We start from the raw sequence: 14,635 nt of genomic DNA, 5'->3' as shown, positions 1-14,635 counted from the left end.
GTGGTTTCGCCATCCTTGGTTGTAAGTTCCCGTTGGGGGACCCGACGGCCTAGGTCTATTATCAATGTAGTTTACCATTTCTTGTTGATCGTCCGTTTCTTTCATACAACTCCAATTTTCATGTGACCCACCACACCCTTCACAAGCCATAACCGAGACTGTTTTTGTCATTTCCAATTTTTTTATTTTTGAAGAAAGGGCCTCGATTTGGGCTTGTAAAGAAGTGCTTTCATCGACCTTATGGGCGCCCGGGGCAATAGATTTATTCCCCCGGGGGGGTGTGCCATTGAAAATTGGTTTGAGCAATTTCCTCAATTTGATTATATATTTCGTGCGGGCGACGATTACCTAAAAGTCCCCCGGAGCTAGAATCAAGTGTCTGCCTTGTGTGTGGCAACAATCCATTATAGAAAGTGGATACTTGTTGCCATATCGCAAGGCCGTGATGTGGACACTTGCGTAATAACTCCTTAAACCTTTCCCAAGTTTCATATAAGGATTCCCCGTCCTCTTGTGAATATGTATTAATTTCAGTCATTAATTTAGCAGTTTTAGCGGGAGGGAAATACTTATATAGAAATTTTTGGGCTAGTTCATCCCAGGTGTTTACCGATCCAGCTGGGAGGGCGTTGAGCCAAGCTTTCGCTCGGTCTTTCAGTGAGAAAGGAAACATACGGAGGCGGATGGCGTCATTTGATGCTCCGTTGATCCGAAAGGTATCACATATTTCTAAGAAATTAGTGATATGTAGATGGGGATCCTCGTCCGCAAGCCCATGGAAGGTTGCAGATTTTTGGAGCATTTGTATCAAATGCGGCCGAAGTTCGAAGTTATTAGCTTCAACATTCGGAGCATTGATAGCGGCGCCTAGGTTACCTACGGTGGGTCGTAGATAATCCATGAGGGTACGTTTGTCCGCCATTGGAGGTAGATCACCCGAAACTTTCTCTTGGTTTTTAGCTTTTAATCTTTTTCTGAGAAAGCGTTCGGGTTCTTCTAGAGGTTCTTTTATGTCCTTATTAGAACTGGAGCTCATACACTATGTAAGGTTGGCGTCGGGTTCCAAGTCCTGCAATAAAAACAGAAAAGAATGCTGGTTAGAAGGTTCACCACGGCCCCGTGTTCAGCGAACACGGCCCATGGTCGGAGTACAGTGATTGTTTCCAAGATCCCAGTTACTGGAAGTTGGACACGGCCCCGTGTTGCACCGACACGGCCCCGTGGTCAGCCTTCTGTAACTTGGAAAACTAAAAACTGTCAGTAACGATGCTGGGCATGGCTCGTGTCCGACCAGGCACGGCCCGTGCTGAGCTCTGCAGAAGCTGAAAAACTAAGAAAATCCTAAAAATTAAAAAGAAAAATAAAAAATATGATTAGGTCGTTGATTCCTAACTTTCTTAAAATCCTTGTGTCCCCAGCAGCGGCGCCAAAAACTTGATGCGTGTGTAGTGTAATATATTTTTAATGTATAATTAAGCCCTTTTTACACCTTTAACCAAGTTTTAAATATATAAAACACGATATTCACTAACACTAAACACACATATGGGCAAGTGCACCCATCGTGGACGTAGTATAGTGTTGGTAAGATACCGAGGTCGTCCAAGGACACAAGAGCTTTTAATACCAGTTTATCCTCAACGTCTAATCAAATCAAAATGTGAGAAAAATGTTTTTTAAACTAAGAAAATAAAAACTAACTAAATGCTGAAAAATAAAAATAAAATAAAAACAGATAGACAAGATGAATCACTTGGATCCGACTCGTGTATTAGTATAACCTTTGATTATTTTCGCACTTTTGCACTTGTTTAAGAGATTATCGTAGTTATTGTAGTAGGCCCCTCTTTTGAAGGCGACGTTACCCTCAACCCAGTAGTTTAAGTCAGCAAGGATACAATCCTAAAGGGTTGGATTATTGGAAGATAATGAATCAAGTTATTAATGCAAATTATGGTAGGCCCCGCTTTTGGCGGTGACGTTACCCTCGGCTAAGTAGTCTGAGTCAGCAGGGATACAGTCCTAAATAGCCGGGTTATAGTATTAATATTAGTTAACTTATGAGGGGGTCAAAGAGTTTGGATCCCCGCCATCCAATACCTATGGGCATTGAAGGAGATCCTACTAAATTTGACCCAGGTCCCAAGCAGGACCTCTAAACGCTGAACAAGGGCAAGACCCTTACCAAACCGTTCCCTTAACCCCCGACCAGGTAGCCAACATACCTCCATATAGACCGTGGAGATATGAATGGTGAAAATCTTTTATTTTATATAGACAGTAAAATAATGCCAAGACACCACGGACAAACGATAAGGAAAGATCACCTTCAACATAAGCAACTAGTTATTAAAGTCATTAATACAAAACCAAATAAAAAGTGCAAAAGATTAAAAATAAAAAGTATTATACTAAACACTTGTCTTCACCAAGTGATGTAAGAGACTTAGGCAAACATGGCCTTGATTGTCAAGAACTCTTACTATCAATCTTGGATCCCGAGACGACTCACACACTCTACGATGGACAATGGATGATGGTGGTGGATGATGGTGTTATAGTGGTGGTGGGTGGTGGATGAAGTGTGAGAGAGGTGGTGTGCCAAGGGATGAGATGGAATGAAACCAAGCACTCCTATTTATAGGCTGAACAGAAGGCTGGGCACGGCCCCGTGTCCGCTGGACACGCCCCCGTGCCCGTCTGACACTCTCTCTCCTCATTAATTGTAATTCGCAATTACAATTAATGCGCCTGCTGTACTTTCACCACGCCCCCGTGCTCACTGGACACGGCCCCGTGGTGGGCAATGGAAGCTTCTACAAGTTTGTCTTTTCTGCTGCTTCTTGGGCACGGCCCCATGCTGGCTGAGCACGGGGCGTGTTCAGGCTTCTGTTTTCTCTTCTTTGCTTTGGAGGATGCCGTTGAGGGTTCGGGCAGTCTACTTTTATTCCTTTTCTTGTATTTATGCTAGAATTAGTTGTCTTTTTGCCTCTTTTGTGAATTTGAGCTCATTTCATCCTGAAAATACAAAAGGAAGACAAAAACACTCTTTTTCCAACATTAGTACTTAAAAAGGGTTAGTTTTATGCCTTAATTGATGTGATTTATATGTTGCATTTTACACACATCAGTTTTTCACCTGTCTGATGATCTCCTTTCTTGGATCCCGACCCTTTCTTGTGGTCGCCATTGCCCTTACGCTTCTTTTCTGAGCGTCGCGAACCATCATCTTCGCGTTTTCGCTTCTCGGCATCTGCGGCTCTCAGTGATCTCTGTCTAACTACGTCCTTTGTAAGGGACAGAGATATGTCAGCCACTGATCGAAAAGGAGTGGGCCGAGAGGCCTTGACGCTTGCTTTAATTTCTGGGGCTAGACCCCCAATGAAACGGGCTATCCTTTTTGGTTCAGGTGTTACAAGGTAGGGAACTAGCCTTGACAAGGAATTGAAGGTTGTGAGGTAAGCCTGGCAGTCCAGGTTCTTCATCACCAGAGACAGAAAATCAGACTCTATTCCTTCGACCTCGTGCTGAGGGCAGTAATTCTCCTTGATTAGGGCAACAAATTGTTCCCAAGACATGTTGTATAGCGGTATCTTTCCGGTGGCTTGAATCAGCGACTTCCACCATTGCAGTGCATCACCTTTAAAAGATTGTGTCACGAACTTCACAATATCTCTTTCAGCACAGCCACTTATATCCACTACTGTCTCCATCTCATCAAGCCAAGTCATACAGTCCACTGCCCCCTTCTCCCCAGTGAAATCCCGGGGTTTACAAGACACAAAGTATTTATACGTGCAACCCTTGGCACGTGGGGCATCATAAAGCACAATCTTCTTGGAATGATTATCATTTTCATTCGAAGAATGTCTATCATCCTCCTTCTTGGATTCCTCCTTTTTAGACTTGGGTTGGACAGAAGGTGGCTTGCTGTGAGCCTCCAAGTGAGTCTTAGATTTATTATGCGGTGTAGACAAGGTTCTACTATGGGTCCCACTGTACTCACTGTACTGTCTTTCTAATGCCTTAGTAACCGCATCATCTACCAGTGCTTTCAACTCCGCACTAGTTAACTGTATCTTTGCATTATCGTGGTTTTCCACCGGACGACTATTCACTTCATCCGACCTAGCCATGTAGCTTCACTGCTACATATAAACAATAATGGGCAAGGTTTTATTTAATAGCTAATACAGTATTTTATGTATTTTATTAACCATGGTTTTAAATAGCCATTGCAGGTTAATTTATTAATCAAATATTAATTCAGGATCTGTATCATAATCCTATATTATAGTTAAAAATTAACATATAACTTAGTCACAAGGACAGTGTTAGTTTATAACCCGGATTCTTACAGAATCAAGGTATTAGGATCTGAATCACAGTTCATTACCCTATTCTAAACAGTGAGTTGCAGACTCAAACTGTCTCTTAGTCCCTAGGACATTAATTACTACCCGTAGGTACTTCATCCTCAAGGAATGGTCATTTACTTACAGGGAATTTTAAATTAACCCAATTTTCAATAATGGCTCTTGTGACTTTTACTGAGTCACAATTTGCCCAGTATGTTAACATACTTACAGATGTTAACAGAATTTGGAATCTTCTAGACAGGTTCTACCATTTTGGCCATGTCTGCAACGACACGTGGCTAGGTTTTACCCCTTAGATTCTCTTTATAACGCAGATCAATCCTAAGTTGAGATGTTAATTATGGACCTGAATCTAATTATGGAGATACCATCTTGGCCTTGTCTTAAAATGACATGTGGCTAGGTCTTGTCACTTTTTAGATTTTGCCATTTTATATTAATGGTAGGTCTTCTTTAATTTAGGAAATGTTATTTTCATTTTTACCTTTTTATTTTAAGTTTATTCATATTTATAACAACAATCATGAAAATTTAAATGCAACATTTCACTAATAAAGATTCAATAGTACAACACTTGCCCTAAACGGGACTTCTACAAACAACATGCCCACGCAGGGGCGAAATACAACAAACAAATAACACACAAACAAACAACAAACCCACGCAGGGGTCAACTGAAAGACAAGCCCACGCAGGGGCAGAATACTAAAAGACAAGCTCACGTAGGAGCTGAATACAGAAACAACAAGTCCACGCAGGGACTGATTACAACTAAGCAACAAACAACAACGTCTTCAGTGACCCCTCCTCTTGGACTTCCCCTTTAGCAAGTCTGACAGACCCTTGAAGAAGCCTTGCCGCTCTCTACGGTCTTCTCGAACTTCTCGTTCGACCTGGTTCAACCTATCAAGAACCTCCTGCTGACGCTCCGGCGGGATAAGCTGTGGCTGCGGCGGCTGGTACATAGGTGGATGCTGGTACCCATAAGCTGGGTAACCAGTGGTCCATGGTCCTCCGTATGGCCCTTCAGGGTGAAGAGCGTTGTAGTCCCGAGCTACTTGATATGGATCGACCTCCGCATAGTTAAAGCTGTTGTGGCCCGGCATTTCAAACGGGTTGTATGCCGCGGAATAAGCAGGAATTGGGTTGTCAAAACCCAACGGAGGTGCCACAGGCACTGAGTTAACATCTGGAATGGGGTTTGATGGAACCCCCATCTGTGGTTCTTCTTCTTCCTCCTGTAGTGGCGGATAATGACTGCCACTTGACGGTTGGGGAGTGCTGATGCGGACACCCCCTCGCACGGACATCCGTGCGTTTAACCTCCTCCGCCTCGGTGGCTCCGGAGGCGGCTGCTGTTCCACTGGTGGTGGTGGTGGCGCAGTAACTGCCACGAAACGAGAATCCTGAGAAGGATCCTGTTGCTGTTGCTGCTGCTACTGTTGATATGGAAAGGAGTGGTGTGAGGGGGTAAAATACCAGTCGATGTTCCGGAACCTCTCCTCGTAGCTGTCTGGACCGCGATAAGGCGATCCGTGAAAAGATGACCCGTCAGAGATCTCTATCGGGTGGTTGGGTGTTCCAGACGCGGGCTCCATGGGGTCCGTGTCTTCATCCATGTCATCAGCGTGGTCACCTGAGAAATGATCCTCAGGTCGTAGTGGGTTAGGACCCACGAGTTCTGGAAAGATATTAGCCGGGTTGAATCGGCTCTGGAAGGTTGGGGTTGGGTCACCAAAGGAGTGGTGAGAGTTGGATCTCTGCAAAGGTATGAAAGAGGGTGGTTGCTCGTTGGGCTCGTTTTCCGATTGAGGCCCAAAGGAATGCTGGTAAGAAGGTGAAGAGCTGAGGGAAACTGACCGTCTCCCAGGTTCAACATAGAGCCTCCACGGCTCTTGTGGACTAGTGCTCATGGTAATGGATGGGGTACGCCGGTGCGAAGGCCCGGCTTCGTGATCGTGACCCGTGACTGGTCCTTTGCCTCGACCGCGAAGAAATCTTGGTGGCATGTTGACCTGCATACAAGTTTTAGATAACAATAATAATATAATAATAATAATAATAAGACCCAAAAATAAAACAAAATAGAGTTTGTCCTATGTTCTTTGTCTAGACTCGGAACTCGAAGAATGTGCAATTCGTGCACTGAGACTAAACACAAAAGGCTAGTGTTTAATTCGCTCAGTGTTGGCTCTGATACCAACCTGTCACACCCCTAATTTCCACGTGTCACCGGTGGGCCCGGTGGGGGATTAACGTGACGTAGTTGATATCATCATAGTCAAACAACACAAATTATAATGCACAGCGGAAGCAAAGATAGATTCATTTCAACTTAATTTATTGTAATATTCAAATATCACAAAATGTCGAAATAAAATCCACAGGCAGAATCAAACGAAAAAGGAACTTCATTTCAACAGACTTCATGCATCCTAAGCTTGCGAGACTTCTATGGATGCTTAAGGAGTGACCAGCCTATTACGCGTAGTACCTGCACTTAGTCTTTTTGGAAAATACGCCAGTTTACACTGGTAAATACAATTTAACTGACTCATTTTGAAAATGTTTAAAATTGAGTTAAATGCACGTGGCATAAAACTTTTTATAACTTGGGATAATTATTTGCTTAATAATCTTGTAAAAGAATTACATGTTCGTTCTGCGTTCGGTAGCCCGGGTTCGTTCCAGGTTAAAGATTATTAAACACACCACTTAATATAATTCCGCCACGAGACTTCTCTCGTACCGACGATTATACGTGTTATACAACGCTACGGGTGTACGCCTACACCCGAGTGCTAAGGTCGTGGCCATTCTTTGAATGATGCCAAGGATATCCGGGACATGGTCATTAAGCCCCCAAAGGCGTTAAACAAACAAAACAGCATTTTCAAACGGGTTCATTTGACTGCACATAACCAAGACCGGTTATGGTCAATTTCCCGACCAAGCGGTATTTTATATACCGTACCCCAAGCCCGTATAGGGAAAATAAGTTAAAAGTATTTACCTGAGCAAAGTATAAACCAAATATAACGAGTGCAAGTAGCTTTTACTGGGCTCCTAGATCTGGAAATTAAGGTTTTAATAACCTATTAGAATCCTAACGAGTCTTAAGCTTAGACCGGTTAGTTTTGTATAAAGATTACGGTTTTAAACGCACAATAAGGCGAAAACCGTTTTAGAATGTGGTTTTGTCCCAACAAGCTTGCACACTTGTTTTATATGGGTAACATAATCACATTTTGGATTTTGAGACCGAAAAGATATGGTTTGACCCGTTTCGGCTAAAATGGCCAAACTAGTCACTTAAGCCGATCCGAACGCGTATAATGCGTAACGAGTAACCATAAGAGTCAAATACAAGTTTCTGAAGTCAATATGCTTAAAATATGTTGTGATATCAGAATGATACCTTCCATTATGCCCCAAATGATTTTAAACCAAAACTATGCCTCAAAAGGGCGTTTTGGTCATTTTATAAGGTGAAAAAGGGTTAAAAATGATAACCTGAGTTACAGGTCTGATTAAATTAGTAAATATACTTAATTTACTAAGTTATAACAGTAGGGTATCAAATTTATGTGAAATTTATTATCTTTAACCTTACTATGCACCGTAGGGGTATTTTGGTAATTTCACATGTGCCTAAAAGGTAAATTCTGGAAATTCTGAGTTCAAAACATTTGCCTACTGTTTAAAATATAAAAGTATACTAATTACATCTGTAGGTTCAAACCCTTATGCTAAATAAGGTTCTAGTGCACACTTATGTGTTAAAAATGCCTAAAAAGGCGATTTGGAGCCATTTCCGGGTTTTCTGTAAAAAGCTGATATTTTTAATATTCCAGAAGGCTCAAAATAATTTATTTATCATAACAAATCAGTAGAAATTGGTTTGAGGTCAAAAGGATTTGTAAAACTCAATTTATGGCTAAAAAGGGTAAAACCGGCATAAACCGAATTAATCTTAGAACACTAAGTTATGCTCAGCCTAAAAACGAATAAAAATCACCAAAAATCCCAAAATATTATTTTATAACAGTGGGTAAAAAGTTTGGTATAAAAATTTGGGTTTTGATAGGCTATACGTAATTTACGCCATTTAATTATTAAAGAAGCTCTTAATTACGCTATTGAGCATAACTCTTAATCTAGACCTCAAACTGACTTCAAATTTTGGGTGCAAGTTTATAAACCAGTAGCTAAGGTGCCTACCCTTTTACATTTTCAAAAATCACGTTTTAAGGTCAAATGGGCATAATGGTCAACATATAAGCGATTAACGGAAACATGCATGTGAAAAGGATATCTAATGAACCAAGTTGTATAATCTCAGAGAGTTATACTAACATGTAAATAGGTTCAAAAGAAGCTCTAAGGCAATCCTAATCTTGGCTTAAACGGGTCAGAACTGAAAGTCAAGCAGAAGTCAAACTTTGCGACTTTCGGTTCCAAACCGAGCCTAAACTGAAAATTGTCGAGTTGAACATGTTGGAACATGTTGGAACATGTTCTTACATTAATTACCAAGTTATTTTAATGACTAAACAGGTTGCATGCATCCTACATTGCTAATTATGCATTAATTCGCAAATAACCTTTCTGTTGACTTTTTGTAATAAGCTTTGACTCGACAATTAACATAGTTATAGTGGGAAACTGGAAATACCCTTTTAAGGGTTTGTTACCCACATAATTACCTACTTAAAGGTACTTTTAATTCGTGATTTGACAGAGCACATTTTAATTAATCACGAAGTCAAACCTTAATTACGACGGTTTGACTTTTAGCTAATTAACTAAGCTAAAACGAATTAGGAAGGGTTAAGGACACTTACAAGAGTCCTAATTGAGATTAGAGAGCCTAAGGAAGAGTGCTTGCTGTCCAGAGAACTCCAGAAGTGCACTTGTGAACTTTTGAAAGTGGGTGATCAAATGGTTACAACTAAGGTTCTTTTATAGTAAATTCAAGTCCGTTAGATGATGCCAAACAAGTCTACACTTGTTACCAGATGTTTACAGGTGCCCCTATGCATGAAAAACCATTGGAGGAACCTCTGGTATAAGAAAACAACCCATTTAAGTCGGTTAAACAGGCTGGACAGACACCTGCAGGTGTTTTCTGTCACTGGCACCCTGACGCGGCCCGCGTAAAGTCATAGGGGACCTTTACGCGGGTCGCCTGACCTGTCTGATCAGTGAACAAGTTTTCAAACTTTGCAATTTCAGTCCCTGGTCCTTTGTAACGTGGTTTTGAGCTTCTAATTTGCCATTTCAGCCTCCAAACTTGATTTTTAAGGGCCTTGGGACATTTACTAACTTGGTTAAGTCCTTGACTAACCTTGTAACCACTCATAAGGCCATAGAATCCAATGTTGACACTTTTAACCCCTCGAACACGAATTTGATCATAACTTTCTCATACGATAACGAAACTTTATGAAATTTTAACCACATATTCTAGTGAGTATATTTTATCATTACAAAGCTTCGGGTCTGCCAAAAGGTCACTCAGAGGTATACTTTGCACATGCTGACACTTTTAGCCCCTGTAGTTTGTAATTCCTCATTTTCCTTTATGTTTCGCTTCGTATGATCCATGATTTATTCGTTGGAAGGTAAAAACATTATGTAGGGCTATTTTAGAATATATTTATCCATTGTTGACACTTTGGACCCTTATATTCACATAGTTTTCCCGTTTGTCAACTTTAGTCCCTCCAAAGTATTCTTTCTCACGTTCAGAGCTTATGACACGTGTTTATACTTTATTGGACACAAATTTTCAAGGTGTTACACCAAAGAATGGGATAAACTCATGGAAGCCGTGAAAATAGTCGCGCAAACTGAAGAGTCACTCGCCGGGAACAAGAATTATTATACCGAAGACCGATTTTCCAAAGGAAATTCGCGCGAGCACAACAAGCGCAACAAGTTCAAGGGTAACGATTGGAAATCCGGAAGATCAAGAGGCCATGAAGAGAGGCCGCGCTATAGAGAGGATGCGCGTGACACAATTGATAGAATCGGTTATCAAAAAGTAGTCAGGGACGATAACCAAGAAAAGCACTGGACTCCGCTCATAAAAACACCCAAAGAGGTGTTGATGACGGAGAATCATGATTTCAAGGCGCCAAGGCCTATGACAAACAAGAAGGGGCAGGACCCCAACCTGTACTGTGATTTCCACAAAGATACTAGGCACCTGACAGATGACTGCTTCAGTTTACGTCAAGAGATTGAGAAAGCGCTAAAAAGCGGGAAGCTAAGCCACCTGGTGAAAAACGTGCGCAAAGAAACTCGACAGATTCAACGCCATGATGAGGGGAGGCACAAGAAAGTCCGACGCCTAGAAACCCATATGGTTAATGGACCAAGATACAGCGCAAAAGAAAAGGGCAAACGCCCTTACGAACCCTCATGGCAAGAGCAACAGGTCATTTTCCCGGTAGTGCGCGGCGGCCCCCGCACCACTCGACCCGTCGTCATTACTGGTATTATCGGCCATTATGAAATGGAATATGTCTTCATTGACCCAGGAAGTACAGCTGATATCATCTATGAGAAATGTTTTAATCAATTTGATGAAGATGATAAAGCGAGACTTGAGCCAGTTGATTATCCACTGTCTGGATTTTGCAACGAAATGGTCTTCCCGCTAGGCCAGATCAGCTTCCCCGTCACGCTCTCTGACGGGAAGCATTCAAGAACAATAGATGTAAACTTCATGGTGATGCCTGTCAAATCAAGGCATGATGTGTTGATTGGGAGAGAAACCCAAGGCGAGCTAAACATGGTAACTTCCACACCCCACTCAGCGATAGGGTTTCCAACCAAGACGGGGGTGGCAATTATCTATGCCAGGAAAGAAGTGATGTCAACAGAAGAGATGCGCCCAACAAAAGCGGCAAAGGTTTCCACAACCGAGCCAGAGAAATGGGTGTTAAACCGCAAATACCTAGAGCAAACGGTGACGATAGGCCACGCAATCTCACCAGATATTAGAACGCATCTAAAGCAACTCCTATTCAGGAATATGGACATCTTCGCCTGGACCCCGGCAGACATGACCGGTGTCCCGCGTGACATTACTGAGCATTGTTTAAACACCTACCCCTCTGTTGAGCCGAAGGTCCAAAGAAGGCGCAGCTTAGGGGCAAACAAAACCAAAGCAATGAATGAGCAAGCATGCGAACTACTCAAAGTTGGAATCTTACGCAAAGTACGTTATCAAAGTTGGGTCGTGAACCCAGTAATGGTGGAGAAGTCTAACGGAGGGTGGCGAATGTGCGTTGATTACACTGATCTCAACAAGGCATGCCCTAAAGATTGCTACTCTTTGCCTGAGATCGACAAAAAGATAGACTCCCTCGCACCATACAGATGGAATGCTTCTTAGATTGCTACAAGGGATACCATCAGGTTCAAATGAAGCTTGAAGACGAAGACAAGACGGCTTTCCGGACTGATCTGGGTATCTTCTGTTATACAAAGATGCCATTCGGTCTCAAGAACGCTGGCGCCACGTACCAGCGCCTGATGGACAAGATCTTTGCAGGAGATATTGGGAAACATATCGAAGTTTACATCGACGACCTGGTGGTAAAAAGTCCCGAAGAGGACCAAATATTGAAAGACATCGAGAAAACATTCAACTCATTGAGAAGCATGAATATGAAATTGAATCCAGCCAAATGTTCTTTTGGTATGGAAGAAGGGAAATTCTTAGGCTTCATAGTCACAAATGGCGGATTTAAGGTGAATCCAGAAAAGGTCCAGGCAATAGAACGAATGCCGTCACCAAGAACAATCAAAGAGATGCAAAGGTTAGCCGGCCGCTTAGCTGCGCTTAACCGCTTTCTGTCAAATCACGCAGCGAAGTCGTACCCTTTCATCAGCACTCTGCGCAACTGTGTGAAGAAACAAGAGTTCAGGTGGACGCCTGAAGCAGAGAAGGCTTTTCAGTAAATGAAGGAGTGTTTGATCGAACTCCCAACCCTGACTGCACCGTTCGAAAAGGAGCCGCTCATCTTGTACTTGTCATCATCAGACAAGGCAGTGGGTTCGGTATTGCTTGTAGAAAGAAACGGGGTTCAGACTCCAATCTACTACGTCAGCAGAGTGCTCACAGATCCTGAAACGAGGTATTCAACGATGGAAAAATTGGTATTGGCACTGCTACATGCATCCAGAAGGCTGCGCCGATACTTCACAGGCCACGTCATCACCGTACTTACCAACTTCCACATTGGGACGATATTGCAGAAGCCGGAGACATCTGGGCGATTAGCAAAATGGGCAATCGAGCTGGGAGGCCACAACATTTTGTATAGGCCGCGCCCAGCTATCAAGGGTCAAGTCCTCGCAGACTTTATCACAGAAGTCCCAGTGGAAAAAATAAAAGATTGCGACATTGTCGAAACTCCCATGAAAGATACATCTGATGAGTTGTGGTTGCTGTACATAGATGGGGCCTCAAACGAAGACGGCGCAGGAGCCGGACTGCGCCTTATGAGCCCTGAAAAGCATGAATTTACGTACGCTATCAGGTTGGATTTTAAGAATACCAACAACGAGGCGGAGTATGAGGCATTTCTGGCAGGCTTACGCCTCGCCATAAAGATGGGAGCTAAAAATCTGCAAGCGCATGTTGATTCACTTTTGATCGCCAGTCAAGTCAACGGAATCTATGATGCGAAAGGCGAAGTTATGGCGTTATGTTTGGATCAAGCGAAAGAACTGCTTCAGAAATTCAAGTCATACAAGGTAGTACACATCAATCGTTCTGAAAACAAACAAGCAGACGCCTTAAGCAAACTTGCTTCAACTTCCTTTCAACATCTCGCAAAAGAGGTAAGGATTGAAGTACTAAAAAACCCATCAGTCCTGCTGCGCCAGGTAAGTGTGATCGAAATAGGGCAGCCATCCTGGATGACCCCTATAATTCAGTATCTGCAAGAAGGAATACTCCCGGAGAGCAAAGCAGAGGCAAGGAAGATTCAAAACAAGGCCCTGCATTATGAGATGAATGATGGTATTCTATACCGAAGGTCCTTCTTGGGGCCCTTATTGCGATATGTGGACCCCCAAGACGCCAACTACTTGATCAGCGAGATCCATGAAGGGATCTGTGGCATCCATGCAGGACCACGCATGGTTGTCGCGAAAATTATGAACGCTGGATAGTATTGGCCAGGGATGCATGTCGACGCCCTGAAGGAGCTGCGCAAATGCGACTCCTGTCAGCGGCACTCTCCAAAGACCCTGGGCCCAAAAAATGATCTTATCCCAGTGTCCACTGCTTGGCCTTTTCAGCAGTGGGGGATTGATATGGTGGGACCTTTCCCAGACGCTCCGGGAGCCGTAAAGTTTATAATTGTGGCCGTTGACTATTTCACCAAGTGGGTGGAGGCCAAGGCTCTTGCTTCAACCACTGCAATGATGGTGCGCAAGTTTATTTGGGAGTACATCATCTGTAGATTTGGTCTCCCACTCAAAATCGTCACAGACAACGGTACCAATTTCGCCTCTGAGGATCTTCAAAACTGGATGAAGGAAATGAAGATCGAGCATACCTTCTCATCCGTTGCGCATCCTCAAGGCAACGGTCAAGTGGAAAGCGTCAACAAAAGTATCGTCGAGGGGATAAAAGCCCGACTGGGTATAAAAAGAATAGGCTGGGTAGATGAGCTCCCAAGCATCCTATGGGCTCATCGAACCATGCCGAAGACAAGCACCGACGAAACTCCTTTCAGCCTAGTATACGGCTCGGAGGCAGTTATCCCGGCGGAAGTTGGACTCCCCTCACCGCGCTTGACAGCAGTCAACACGGTTGATAACGAAGCAGAGTGCCGCCTTGATTTGGATCTCCTGGAAGAAAGACGCGAGATTGCGCGTATCAAAGAAGCGAAATACAAGACACAACTGGAAAGGTACTACAATGCGAGAGTCCGCATTTGTACCTTCACTCCAGGAGAGTACGTTTTCCGAGACAACGAAGCTTCAAACACCGAATGCCCAGGAAAACTAACACCCAAATGGGAAGGCCCATACTTGGTTCACGAAGTGCTAGGAAAGGGGGCATACAAATTGCGAACATTGGATGGACACATCGTCCAACGCACATGGAATGCGCAACAATTGCGCAAGTTCTATATGTAACTACTCTAGGCCATGCGCCATTTCTCTCATGTGGCCACACGCCTACTTAATTTCCTATGTTGGCTAAACGCCCTTTATGTTATGCATCT

General features: G+C 43.2%; 1 protein-coding gene and 1 non-coding gene across 2 annotated transcripts; both read left to right on the top strand.

Annotated features, from left to right (window-relative positions):
* The first annotated feature begins 437 nt into the window (after nucleotides 1-437).
* On the top strand, nucleotides 438-544 carry LOC118489418. The gene has a single exon (XR_004887438.1). It is a non-coding gene; the product is annotated as a small nucleolar RNA R71 (small nucleolar RNA).
* Nucleotides 545-12,353: 11,809 nt separating this feature from the next.
* Nucleotides 12,354-13,571, top strand: LOC110925087. Its single transcript, XM_022169056.1, has one exon. The coding sequence runs from the start codon at nucleotides 12,354-12,356 to the stop codon at nucleotides 13,569-13,571; it is 1,218 nt and encodes a 405-aa protein (XP_022024748.1).
* The last annotated feature ends 1,064 nt before the right edge of the window (nucleotides 13,572-14,635 follow it).

The sequence above is a fragment of the Helianthus annuus genome, chromosome 17, assembly GCF_002127325.2.
Source record: "Helianthus annuus cultivar XRQ/B chromosome 17, HanXRQr2.0-SUNRISE, whole genome shotgun sequence".
In the NCBI taxonomy this organism is placed as follows: Eukaryota; Viridiplantae; Streptophyta; class Magnoliopsida; order Asterales; family Asteraceae; genus Helianthus; species Helianthus annuus.
The sequence above is the reverse complement of the archived record's forward strand: the minus strand, read 5'-3'. Positions and strand labels throughout refer to the sequence as shown.